Raw genomic sequence first — 12,307 nt, 5'->3', positions numbered from 1 at the left:
CTGCACGCATGAAATAAGAGTGCAGAAAGGCACTAGTAGCACTTCGTGCAGCACCAACGTCTCCATCTTATGTTGACGATGTTTACTAGGCTGTCCCTGTTCATGGCTTCCAAGATGTGCACATGCAGGCTTTGTCCATGGCTGCTGCGTGCATATCTCCAAGGCCATGTTTTGTCACTGAGCCGGTGGCGGTAAGGTCCAAGTCAAAATGCGTAGTGCCATCACTGCTTGTGCTGCTCAGATTCGTCGCTTGCTTGATCACGCGAAGTTAGTTTTGTAGAAGACATGGCACGTGATATTTGGAGCGAATACGGCAACAAACGGCAGCTATGCTCCGCCCTCATGTGATGTGGTGGCTGATTTTGTAGGAGACAATGGCTCGGTAAATGACGTCACATATGGCGGTGGTAAGATCTTGATGAGGGCTAGTTGGTTCATATTTAGAACTGAGGTTGAACAGTGCGAATAAGACAAGGACATGGGAAAACAAATACCACAGACAAGCACTGACTGCCAACTGGAAGTTTATTTGAAATTCTCCAACCATTTTATGCCTTTTCCAGCATAGGCATGCGTACACCAGTTGAAAATCAGCTACATCATAATCTTTCATGCAAAAAAGCTATTTTTTTTTTCAACAAGGCAAGAGAAGGAGCGCTTACCCATTTTCTCCTTCCTGTCTAATGCAATAAGCCTTTATTATTTCCTTTTCTCTCTTATCTTTTCCTTTCTCTATGAATTTTGTTTTTTTCAAATATGGTAGTGCAGGGACACTTGTTACAATGTCCTGCTCAATGGCTCCTATAGTCATTCTTTAGGTTACTGCTGTGCTGACGAGCTGTGTCATTGAAACACTGTCCTGTTTGCCGTATGCTGGGCATATAATCCCAGATTATATGCGCACGACCATAATTCATCCCTTAGCAGCGTAACATCGGGTGTGCCACTAGGCGCTGGTTTATCGCCTCTACTTTTCCTCATCTACATCAACAACATACCTGCTAACATTAACAATAAATTACGTCTTTTCGCGGATGACTGTGTCCTTTATTCCCCTATCCAAGGCTCGAATGACATCACCGCACTACAACAGGATCAGGATTCCATCGCAGTATGGTGCGAGAAATGGTTCATGCCACTTAACCTTACTAAATGCAAAGCTCTGTCATTCACCCGCAATCACAGCTTAACCAGTCACACCTACACAATAATTTCAGTGCCTATCAATCATGCCCCGTCTTACAAATATCTCGGCATTCACATGACATTGACTCTATCATGGGCAACTCATTGACATCATCTGTTCTAATGCTTCTTGTACCCTTGGATATTTAAAACGTAACCTGAAAGCCACATCACCAGAAATAAAAACGCTAGCATATCTAACATTCGTACATCCGCAGTTAGAATACGCGTCGTCTATCTGGCACCCTTTCCAATCATATCTTACCTATGACATAGAAGCAACACAAAATCGCGCTGCTCGGTTTATAACATCCATTACTCTCATGAAGCCAGCATAACCACACTAAAACGTACACTTCAACTACCATCACTTGCTTCCCGCTGGATCATCTCTCATCTCTGCTTGCTTCACACCTCTTATTACCATCCACACTCCAGGCATTCCCTATCAAATCTACCCTTACATACATCCTCTCACTTTTAAGCCACAGTCGTCCCATAGCACACATTACCTCCCGATCATCTGCCATGAACACTTCATTCTTCCCTGACGCAATAACCCATTGGAACCATCTCCCAGAAGACATTGTGTCATGCACTGACTGTAAAACGTTCCGTAAAATGTTAAATAACCACATTGCTTAATTATCGATCCCACCTACCCTTACTCTAACACGATGTTCCCCTTTTTTCACAATTGTTCCTGGCTTGTTTTTGTTTATTGTTGTTTCTTTACTGTTCTGTACATTTGTTCTAAAATTGTCTTGGTGATTAAAGCCCTCCCTTATGTAATGCCTCCGGTCCTTTAATGTGAAAATAAATTAAATGAAATGAAAGGAAGGAGATAAATGTGTAAGCGCTCCCTCTCTAGCCTTGTTAGAAAAAGAAATAGCTTTTTTGCATGAAAGATTATGGTGTAGCTGATTTGCAGATGTATTTGCAACTGGTGTATGCATGCCTATGCTGGAAAAGGTATAAAATGGCTGGAGAAATTCAAATAAACTTCCAGTTGGCAGTCAGTGCTTGTCTATGGTATTTGTTTCCTCGTGTCCTTGCATTATTCCACGCTGTTCAACCTCAGTTCTAAATATGCTGGTGGGCGCTAGAGGGCAAGGCTTAGAGCCAGCGAGTTCTTGCTCATATTTTGAACAAAAATGTGCTTTTACCACCCAGTTTTTACATGTGTACAGCCACAATAGACCCTTTACTACGATTTCTGGCGGAAAACCGCAAAATGTTGGGTGACCTTGTCATGCCCCCTTTAATTGACCTTTTGGCCCCCACACGGGAGCGTTGTTCACAACGAAGTGAACAAGGTTCTCAAGGAACAAGTGAACTGTTCTCGCCACGATTTTTCTCGATCGGACGAGATTTTGTCAGACCCTTGGCTTCATCATATCATTATAAAGTGTTTTCTTTCTTACAGCCCTAATGCATAAGCTGATACTTTAAAGTCGACTTATGGTTATAACCGATATATTGTTACATATGGTATCATTATAAGTGGACTGTTTAAAGCAATTGGTGACAATAATTAACTGCGCTGGCTGGTAAGCCTCAGAAACCCATCTGGTGCATCTGCTAGATGGGGCCTACACAGCTACAAAGATATGACAGGACAGTTGTTTACAAATTTGGTTGCAAGCAATATGAATGGTTGTCATCTGTCACCATGAAACAAAGTCCGATTTCTTGGAGGGGTGAATGTACTTGAAATGGCTAAACATCAGTGGAGTGACTTAGCACTGCTCAGTAGAAGTGAAAATTGGGCCAGTTGGCATATGTTGCACATTTTATAAAAAGACGCACAAACTACACTGCACAGAGGAAAAAGGAACAGACAAGAAAGTAGAAGTTGCATTGCTCCTGCTCACCCAGTACTAGGAGATTCAACAAATGATGCACTAATGTTTTCCACAAGCCATTTTTCCTGCTTACTTCAACACATGAGAATAAGCTTCCCAAGAATACTGTTCAACATAAAACGTGCTCAGACTTTCAGCCATTCTTATTGTCTAACCCGTCGTAAGTGCATATCATTGCACGTTGTGCAATAAGTGATCCTTTTCTATGATGCAAATGCGTCTGTCAACCTTTTGCTGTACTTTTCCTTCTTTTTTTCTTTTTACAGTGAAGCTGTTTATGGCTAGGGTTTCGTGCATTTTTTGTTCTGCAGGTTCAAAAACCATGGGCCCATCCCGGAGATAGTGCAATACCGCGCCAACCTGTGGTGGAGGTAAAGCAGGCTTCAAGCCCTCCGCCAACTTGCAAAAATAAGTTTAATATCTTGGCTCCAAATAGAACCCATATCAGATATTAAGCCGCTAAGAACAGATACTATACTTTGACCCATATCGGCCATGTCTACGTTCACACCACTCTCTTTGTCGGCATTCCAAGCACTTGCGTTTCTACTTTCCTTTCCTTCCGCTCTCCCGTGACGGCAGTCCTGTCAAAACATCATGGGTGTCTAGTTTCCTCTGGCTCATTGGGACAGCTGTCCAGTCGTCCACGTGAATGTATACAAAAATCATGGTAAATGAGTTTGTACATTTGTTCAACGTTCTGTGTCGCCTCTGAGCCGTGTGCATGCAGCAGATATTCGTAACATAGCCACATCGCATTCACACGTGGCAGTCACTTTTTTCGTTGAATATATATTTTTTTTAATACAGTGTGCCCCTTCTGTCACTTAACATCCATCGCAGTCGCCGACAGCCTGTCTAATCGATCTCTGTGTGCAGAGCAGCTTTTGCTAATTTGTTCAACTTACATTTGAGGGCACTAAAAGCGCGGTGTGTTAGCCGGCAGTACCGTGGTATTTTTTAAAATTTCATGCGCTTTAAAGAAAGGCTGGAAAAAAATTTAACAGTGCAGTTATCTTAGCATAGATAAAATAATCCAATGTCTCTGAACAAGCGCTACAATTATTGTAATGGGGATTTCTTGCTGGGGTTAGTATTTAAAAAATTATTTAAGCAATCTTTGTTAATTACCCAGATTGGCGGATTGGAAAAAATATTATATGTCTCTATATGGCTGAGAACAATACTGCACCAATTCGACATGTGTAGCACCTATGTTGCCTTTTTTTTTAGTACTTGGCCTAAGTTAGTTGACACACCCTGCATAAACTCTGGGAGGTGAAATCTTAGAAGCATTTTATGATGACACATCAGCAAGCAACACAACTAAGCATAGGATTTAGTAGGATTTTGACAAGAGCCCATGTTAACTATTGCTTCCCAAAGTTAATTCTTGTGCAGCACTATGTCAGATCATGTCAATAATGTCAACGGCGGATTAAACTGTCACTCAAAACAGCAGGTCTTCTCCAAGCAATGGAGCTGCCAAAGGTGCTATTGAAGCAGGCGGGAATAAATTTACTCTGCTCATTTCTTGTCTCAGTGTCAGAAAAATGGCAGATCATAGTAGCGATCAACCACCTGACTCTGCATGCTAACTTGTCTCTACTTTCTAAAAAGGAAGAAAAAAAAGAGAATCACTAGAGAAGTGGGCCAATTTTTAATCATTAACATAGTATAATGGCATGGTACACCTTAAGTTTTCGTAAAATATACAGAAGTAGCTTCCACTGCCCATTTAATGCAGTTTATTGGGAAGCTAACTCATAACAACCAGTTGCAAACGCTGAATGAATAGAATGCTTGCCGACAAGATTTCAATATATGAGGATGCAGAGCTTCAAATATAGGACAACATTTTGCCATATGCTACTTCTGCCTATGACATTGAAGAAACAGCCCAGCTCGAGTCATTCCAACTTGCCTGTAATCAAACAGAAATGGTGGCAAGATGTAATCTGTAAATAACAGCAATGAAAAAGACCTTGACCTTTATGGAGCACTACATTCCTTCCACACATACAGTGCTTTGTTTCCATCCAGATGCCATGGCCAGTAGCAAACACAGAAGTGCCCCATGCTCACTGGCACGTGTCACACCGTGGGATGCACAATGTACAACACATGCGGAAAACAGTCCGAGCAGCTAAATGGCGGCAGGGAGACAGGCGACTGAATTGTAATAAGGTGGCTGAGATAAGGACTCTTCCATTCTGTCACCCTGAACTACCGAAGACTGTCCAAGATGCTTTTCTATATTCAATTTGACTGAGCAGTGTGGTCAAGCAGTTTGAAAGCAGCTGCAACCTATTTCTGTCACAACCATGCTTAGTTCGAGGATAGTCGGAGGACTATGGCTTTCAGGCAGAAAGCAGATGAGGGAGCACTATGCATCATTTGCAGCCATCAATAACGGGGACTCCAGCCCATTTTCTTCAACGAATGTATTTTTGCTCTTCTTTTTGCATTAGTAATTAACCACATAATGCTTTCATTTTATAATAACTGCTGTGCATGTGAACTACATTCGAAGTCTTGCCCACATTTAGGTGTTTTGATGTCAACATGGCACATTATGGACAGCACTGAGAGAAAAAGAAACAACAATCAATACTGTTTTAAGATGTACAGCAAGTAAAGTCTGTGTAAAGGAAGTGAGATTTGCTAATACACATCCACTCACTGTGTCGATTAAATTTGCCGATATTAAGCTATTGGCTCTGTGGGCCTAAAGCAATTGGAATGAGCAGACGACAAAAGTGAGCTACATCTTTGATTTGTGAGTGCATTAAAATCTCGGATTGTCCAGAGCACCTTGCTCACATGAAACAATCTATTTTCAGGTATAGAATCTGCTTGTCAGCTATCCGCGGATCGTATGAACCCTGCAAATTTATGAAACCAACAGACTGTGGCCCACCAAGGACCCTGTTGACCTGAAAATATTTTGTTCAAGCACGGTTTACAACAAACTAATGAATATAATGAAGTAAATGTAACTCCCCTTGAATTGCCAAATGCCATTTTATTATGGCAAAAATTTTTTTCAAATAGATAGATAGAAAGATAGATAAGATAGATGGATAGATAGATGGATAGGCGGGCGGGCGGGCGGACGGACGGACGGACAGACACACACAGACAGAGACTGTCTGTCTGTTCGTCAGTCCGTCTCACAGATCTAACAAAATTTTTTTTTTCCTTCAAAACAAATATTTATTGATTATTTTGCACCAATTAGGCCGGAGTCTCAGGCACATGACTGCGCTAGTAACTTGTAAAACTGTCTGCATTGCCAAGTTGGCAGCAATGGATGCACTCGAAGACAGACAGACAGACAGATCTAACAAAAATTTCTTTTTCCTTCAAAACAAATATTTATTGATCATTTAGCCCCAATTAGGCCGGAATCTCGGGCACATGACTGCACTAGTAACTTGTCAAACTGTCTGCATTGCCAAGTCGGCAGCAACGGATGCATCGACTGTGGCCATCATGCATCAAGCTCTATCAATGCTGGAGATGCCCGCACCCTCTTGTGCACTTAGCAGTTTGGTCAAAGGTTGTGCATTAAGCTGCAATGAATCATGAACAGAACAGCGCATGGCTTGCATATCTAAAAAAAAGATGCTTTGGCGCACACTGCACCGTGTAACCTAAGTCACCATGAAGCTGCTGCACGTGCACAGCCAAGGACGCATACTGGAATTGTATTATTTTTCCTCCCTTTGACACTGGATCAGATGAAGCCGCACTGCACCAAGACCTTACACTTGGTGTGACGAATGACAAGAATGGAAAATTATGTGGATAATCACAAAATACCATAAGTCAACACCCACTCATGCTAATGTGCACTCACGATTGTTGGCATTCACTCACGCACCCCCAAGCTTACCAACGCTCACTTGTGTTCATTCACAATTACCGGCACTCACTCAAGCCCACACTCTCGTTCACTCATTCAACAGCATTTACTCACATCAACTAGCACTCAATGACAGTCATTCATGTTCACAATCACATCCACTCAAACTTATTGTCATCAATTTTCATTGATATGTTGATCAACGCTCACTCCTCTTCACACTGGCACTCATGCTCATTTATGCTTGCGTCCAATCACACCTATTATTGCTCGCTCACTCACATTCTATCCCATGTCTGTGAAATCAGTGGGGAATAAGCATGAGTGGGCCGATCTGTGCAAAATACAATGTCTGCTCAAGTTCTCGGCCGTCGCTTGGCTTGGCATTTCATGAACATGCTCATGCAGTGCTACAAGCCTCTGACTTCATGCAACGCCTGGTCTTAGATGTCAATGTAAAGAAATACAGCTTTTTATTTTTGTGGGTTGTTTATAAGTGTCCACTTGAGTACAGAAACGTGCACTGTACAAAACTGGAGGCTTGCCATACTTTGCCAACAGGCTTACGAAATGCTGTGTGAGCTGTTTAGCCACTAGTGCTCCCACAATGATGGTAAAGTCATGATGACAGTAAGTGCACTATACAAAACAAGGAACAATAAAAATCAAGAGTGTAATGAGGACACGGCGCTGCTGCCCCTTGTTTTGCATAGTATGCTGACCGCCATCATGACTGAACTGGCCCAAATCACCTGTGGAATAGTGTTGACAGCTGCACCAGAGAAAGCAGTCACCTCACTCATGAAAGCACAGCAGAAAATAATCTTTCATGGTCATTCGGAGGTGTGCTGTGAGCTTTTGCATCAGCTTACGGGCGACTAAATACCCTTCCCTACCAAATGGGCAATGTAACGAAGTAAGCAGGGCTTCCCATTCAGCTTCATTGTACATGAATACAGGCACAGCACAAAGTACAGTACGAAGCACAAATACAGTCAACGATGCGATTTTTCGGACATGCATTATAATTCAAATGATTTCATGAGAGAGCCATGCATAAGAACATCAGAAATTTTGGACAATGAAAACCTTCGCCATCCAATTTTCCTGACCTTTTCCATGACAGCAGGACCAAAATAACATTAATCGAAGCCATCATCGCTGCCATTTTGATAACCTCGCAGCCTAAAACCAGTGTTCTCGCATGCTGGACCACTGGCATAGCCACCCCCGTGACAATGCTAGGCCTAGCTGCTTCCACGTTCACTACCAAGCTTCCTGCTCAGTACCATGTTTTTCATTGAAAGAATTTGTTGCTGTCAGCAATAGCGCCAACTCCGCCTCTGTCATCCTCGCCGATGGCTTCGAAGCATGGTTAGCATGGCAAGGGTTAGACATAATAGTTCTGTGGAAGCCCACAAGGTGGAGAGAAGCATTTAATAAAGACAAAATGAGACATCCACCCAAACATGGCAAATTTCAATTTGCCACGTTTCGGTGGATGTCTCATTTTCCCTTTATTAAAGCATGGCAAGGGTCAAGCATTGCAAGATGCCCATTCTCAAAAGTTAACTTCACCGCAATACAGTGGGGTTACACGATACCAAGGGCCACTGTTACAATACACGGTATGCATTTCTTAACTATGCACGTGTGCATGCACTACCTCCTGTCACAGTATGAGCCCCAATATGCCTAAAGTGTACTGGCAGGCTTTCAGAGCTATTTTGGATGTGCATGTAGCACTCAGAGTCCTTGGGGGCAGTAAAAAGCATGCATTCACTCTTTTTTTTTTTTTTGACATTTTCTCGATCCCCTAGGGAGTCCGAAAAGTTGGACACTGACAGTAGTGGGAATTTACTGCATCTGTTATAGTGGTGCAGTGTAACCTACATTATAAGCACTCTACACTATCACAGAGGCTTAATGTAATGGATGGCATTGGCACATGCATGAAAACAAACAGAGAAAGCAAATTCGACAGCAAAAACTCTGCCACGCCTTCTTTGTGCTCTCCCTAGTGCACTTATGATGACCAAAATGGCAGTATGTGTACCACAACGCACAAGCATTGCACTTGTTCACTGATCAAAAACATGAGAACCTGTTAGAATTTTGCGAGGGACTCTCATGCCATTTATGCTGTTCACACATTTTAATGCCACACGATGCTCAGTTCTCACCTAAATTGCTCAGTTCTCACCATGCAGAGCACTGCTGAAGCTATCGCTACAGTAAATCCTCCTTAAGTGATGCAAGAAATACAGCAAGGTTGAGCGCAGCACATTGCAAATTCAAAACTTGAATAACCAGTGACTGTCAGCTGCTGTTCACGCACTCAACATATCAAGCAACTCCCTTTGCATATTCAGTACTAACCACGTAAGAACATTATGTAGTATATGGCATAGTCTATATTACACTGGCTTCGAGTTTAGATGATCCAAGCAGTTCACACCGACTACACTGCCCACTCATTATGCACATACTGTGATCACTTGTCACAGCACTGCGGACTGTCAATGCCTGATAAAACTTTAAAAAAGGAAGAAATTCCTGAGAAGACGAGGTAAGAAATTCAGCATTTCGAGCCGACAGCCACAGCTCTTTTTCAGTGGCATCTCTGCCGGTGCCAATCTCGTTTCCTATGTGTTTGTTCTGAAAATTCACCATGGCTGCAACATTGTGCATGGCAACAACACTGCTGGCTAATACACTAGGATTTCCTTGACATGCATTGATTAGCACTTGAATGTGTCAGCTGGAAGTGTTAAGAATCTCTGCTCCATCCATGTTACTGTTAACCTGTACAGCAAGTTCGTTCCAGCTAGTTCACAGGCTTGCTTACAATGCAACAAGCCATGTGCCTGTTTGTCAGCTTTGGAACAACCACAATCAACAGCAAGCACAAAATTGCAATCCATGCACACACTGCTGCCACCAAAGCAGGGAGTGCCAAGATGCTATAATTATGATGCAGGGGTATCACAAACCGCTGTGAATTTCCCTATCAGAGAGCGCAGAAACTGCTGGATTGTGCAGCATGTGGGCACCGCGAGACTTCACACCATCTGAGCATTGTTGACCAGCAGCATTCCTCTAGTGACAATGAGTAGCTGAGGCAACTAAAGGGATGGTTTGTAGACAACATGATGCTTGGTCACAACGTATGGCTCTGCGACTATGAACACAGCTGCTAAGGCAAAAGGATTGTGGAGCACTGTCATGCAAGTTGTCACGACAGCACCTGTGTCCCTGTGGTTTCAAGAAGCGGGAGATGAAATGATGATGATGATGTCAGCTACGAGGAAGGAATCGGGGATGGGAACTCACACTGGCTGGGAGGCGGACTCTTACCTCGGGCTTCTTGAAACCATGATAATTTTTATTGTAACCTTGCATCTGAAGGGGAGGAGAAGAAGAAAAAACAATAAAAGTGGAGCTAACAAAAAGGGCACAGCTGCCAGGCTGCACCACAGCAACATAAAACAAACATTACCGCCGGCAGTGAGGGCCAATTGAAATAAAAGGGGGCTGAGAAGAGCGTTGCCACAAACTGTGTTCACAGCTTCAGTCATTCACACCCACTCCAAGCCGTGGAGAATACGACACGCAAAATTTAGCACAGCAAAGCTCTTGACAACTCTCTTCACTGGCTCTTTTGAGTTTATCGCTAACATGTAAACACAGTGAACCTAGCACACTAACAACGGCTGCTGTATCCACACCTTTCAGTAATTGAGCAACAACAAACTTTCTTATTTTTACGATTGACCTATACACCTTGTCCCAGCATCCGGGCATGATGGCCACAGAAACAGACATACTTCGAGCAACACTACAGAGAGAACAGCTGCAGATAGTGGCATGTGCATGCATGTGCTTGTTTATGTGTTAAGCTTCTAAGCCACTGTGATGTGACAATGGCCCAGGACACCGCCAGCAACCAAAATCACAATAAGGGCCTCTTTTGAGATTCACTGGAAAAAAGATGACAGCAGTCAGCCCACTAATACCATTTGGGCAAAGCTGCCTTTCACTGCCTACTTCCCAAACATTCAATGAATTCTTCAATATGAGCCATCTTTGCACAAAGTACAATGCAACCATGAATTATTGCGATGGAGGACTTTTGACCATACAGTACAACCCTGTTAACTCGAAGTTGCAGAAACTGAGAAAAATGTCAAAATAAGTGAAGTTTCGAGATAAGCGAATTAACGAAAATATATGCCCCTGACCACACATAGACCAACCACATAGGGCCTTCCGAAATAGGTGCCAGCAACCGCTAAATCTCTCACAAAAGCTGAATACGCCAGGAGTGGTATTTTTGCTAGATCACTTTTGCAAGACACTGTGAGACACGGCACCTGATATGTTGGGCGTCTACAGGCAACAGTGATTTAGGCACAGAACCAAGCAAAGACTGTTGCATGTAGGCAGCATATAGGCACCGACGTGTCCAAAGCCTAGCGACATGAAATATTGCGAAAATGCTCGTATCCCAAAAATGTAATCGACCGAGATTACTGCACCTGGGCCACGATTTTGCAGCCCTGCCTTCCACTCAATTATACGCTTCTTTCACCCACCATTCTCAGCTGGCTCATCCCACTGATAACGCGGGCGGAGTGTCACCATGACCACCAATCAAGCGCAAGAAACAGCAAGGGAAAAGGCATCACAACAAAATTGCGACCCTGGACTTGTTATTTCAAGAAATTCTAAAGACATACCATACTTACTCGAATCTAGGCCGACTCCTATTTTAAGCCAACCCCCTCCCCCCCTCCCCCCCAAAGTCCGAAGCCAGAAAAAAAAAAAACTTACCTCGAATGTAGGCCAAATTAAAAAAACTCAGTTTCATCGGCAGAAAACCCAGCATTTTTATTGCATAAGCGCACATTTCACAGGCACGCACGCACAAAGTTTATTCGTCGTCGTCGTCATCATTGTCGGCAACATTGCTGTCCTCTTTGTTGCTGAGTTCATCCCAGAGGGCATCATCCTTGCTTCCGTCCATTGCCTTTAAAATACAACACTTTTTGAAAGCGCTAATGATTGTTTCGTCTGGAATTTCATTCCACGCTGCAGTGATCCAGTCCGCCAGCTGGCCAAGCGAAGCACGCTTGATGCGCCCGGTTGGGGTGAGCTGATGTTCTTCCAACGTAAGCCAGTCGATATAGTCCTTGCGAAGCCTATCTTTAAAGGGCTTATTAATGGTGACATCAAGCAGTTGGAGTTGGCTAGTCATGCCACCAGGGATTATGGTGATGTCTGTCCCAGCACGAGAAAGCGTGGTCTTCACGCTGTCAGTCAGATGGCTGCAGCAGGAATCGAGGACTAGAAGTGACTGCTTGCACAATGCAGCTCCTGGATGGTGTTC

General features: G+C 43.3%; 1 protein-coding gene and 1 pseudogene across 4 annotated transcripts in view; both read right to left on the bottom strand.

The window, feature by feature from the left end:
- The window catches only part of LOC126523402 (cyclin-dependent kinase 8-like), a 275,486-nt gene that overhangs the window by 25,556 nt on the left and 237,623 nt on the right, over positions 1-12,307 (bottom strand). For 2 of the 4 annotated variants that reach the window (XM_050172023.3, XM_055066778.1), the window contains exon 14: positions 10,252-10,320. The exons of 1 other annotated variant lie outside the window; for it this stretch is intronic. In XM_050172023.3, coding sequence (XP_050027980.1) covers positions 10,252-10,320 — 69 coding nt within the window. The remainder of the gene's footprint in view (positions 1-10,251; positions 10,321-12,307) is intronic. One more of the 4 variants, XM_050172024.3, reaches the window with a different exon arrangement.
- Positions 3,368-3,547, bottom strand: LOC126523764 (U2 spliceosomal RNA; annotated as a pseudogene).

Source organism: Dermacentor andersoni, chromosome 6 (assembly GCF_023375885.2).
Source record: "Dermacentor andersoni chromosome 6, qqDerAnde1_hic_scaffold, whole genome shotgun sequence".
In the NCBI taxonomy this organism is placed as follows: domain Eukaryota; kingdom Metazoa; phylum Arthropoda; class Arachnida; order Ixodida; family Ixodidae; genus Dermacentor; species Dermacentor andersoni.
The sequence above is the reverse complement of the archived record's forward strand: the minus strand, read 5'-3'. Positions and strand labels throughout refer to the sequence as shown.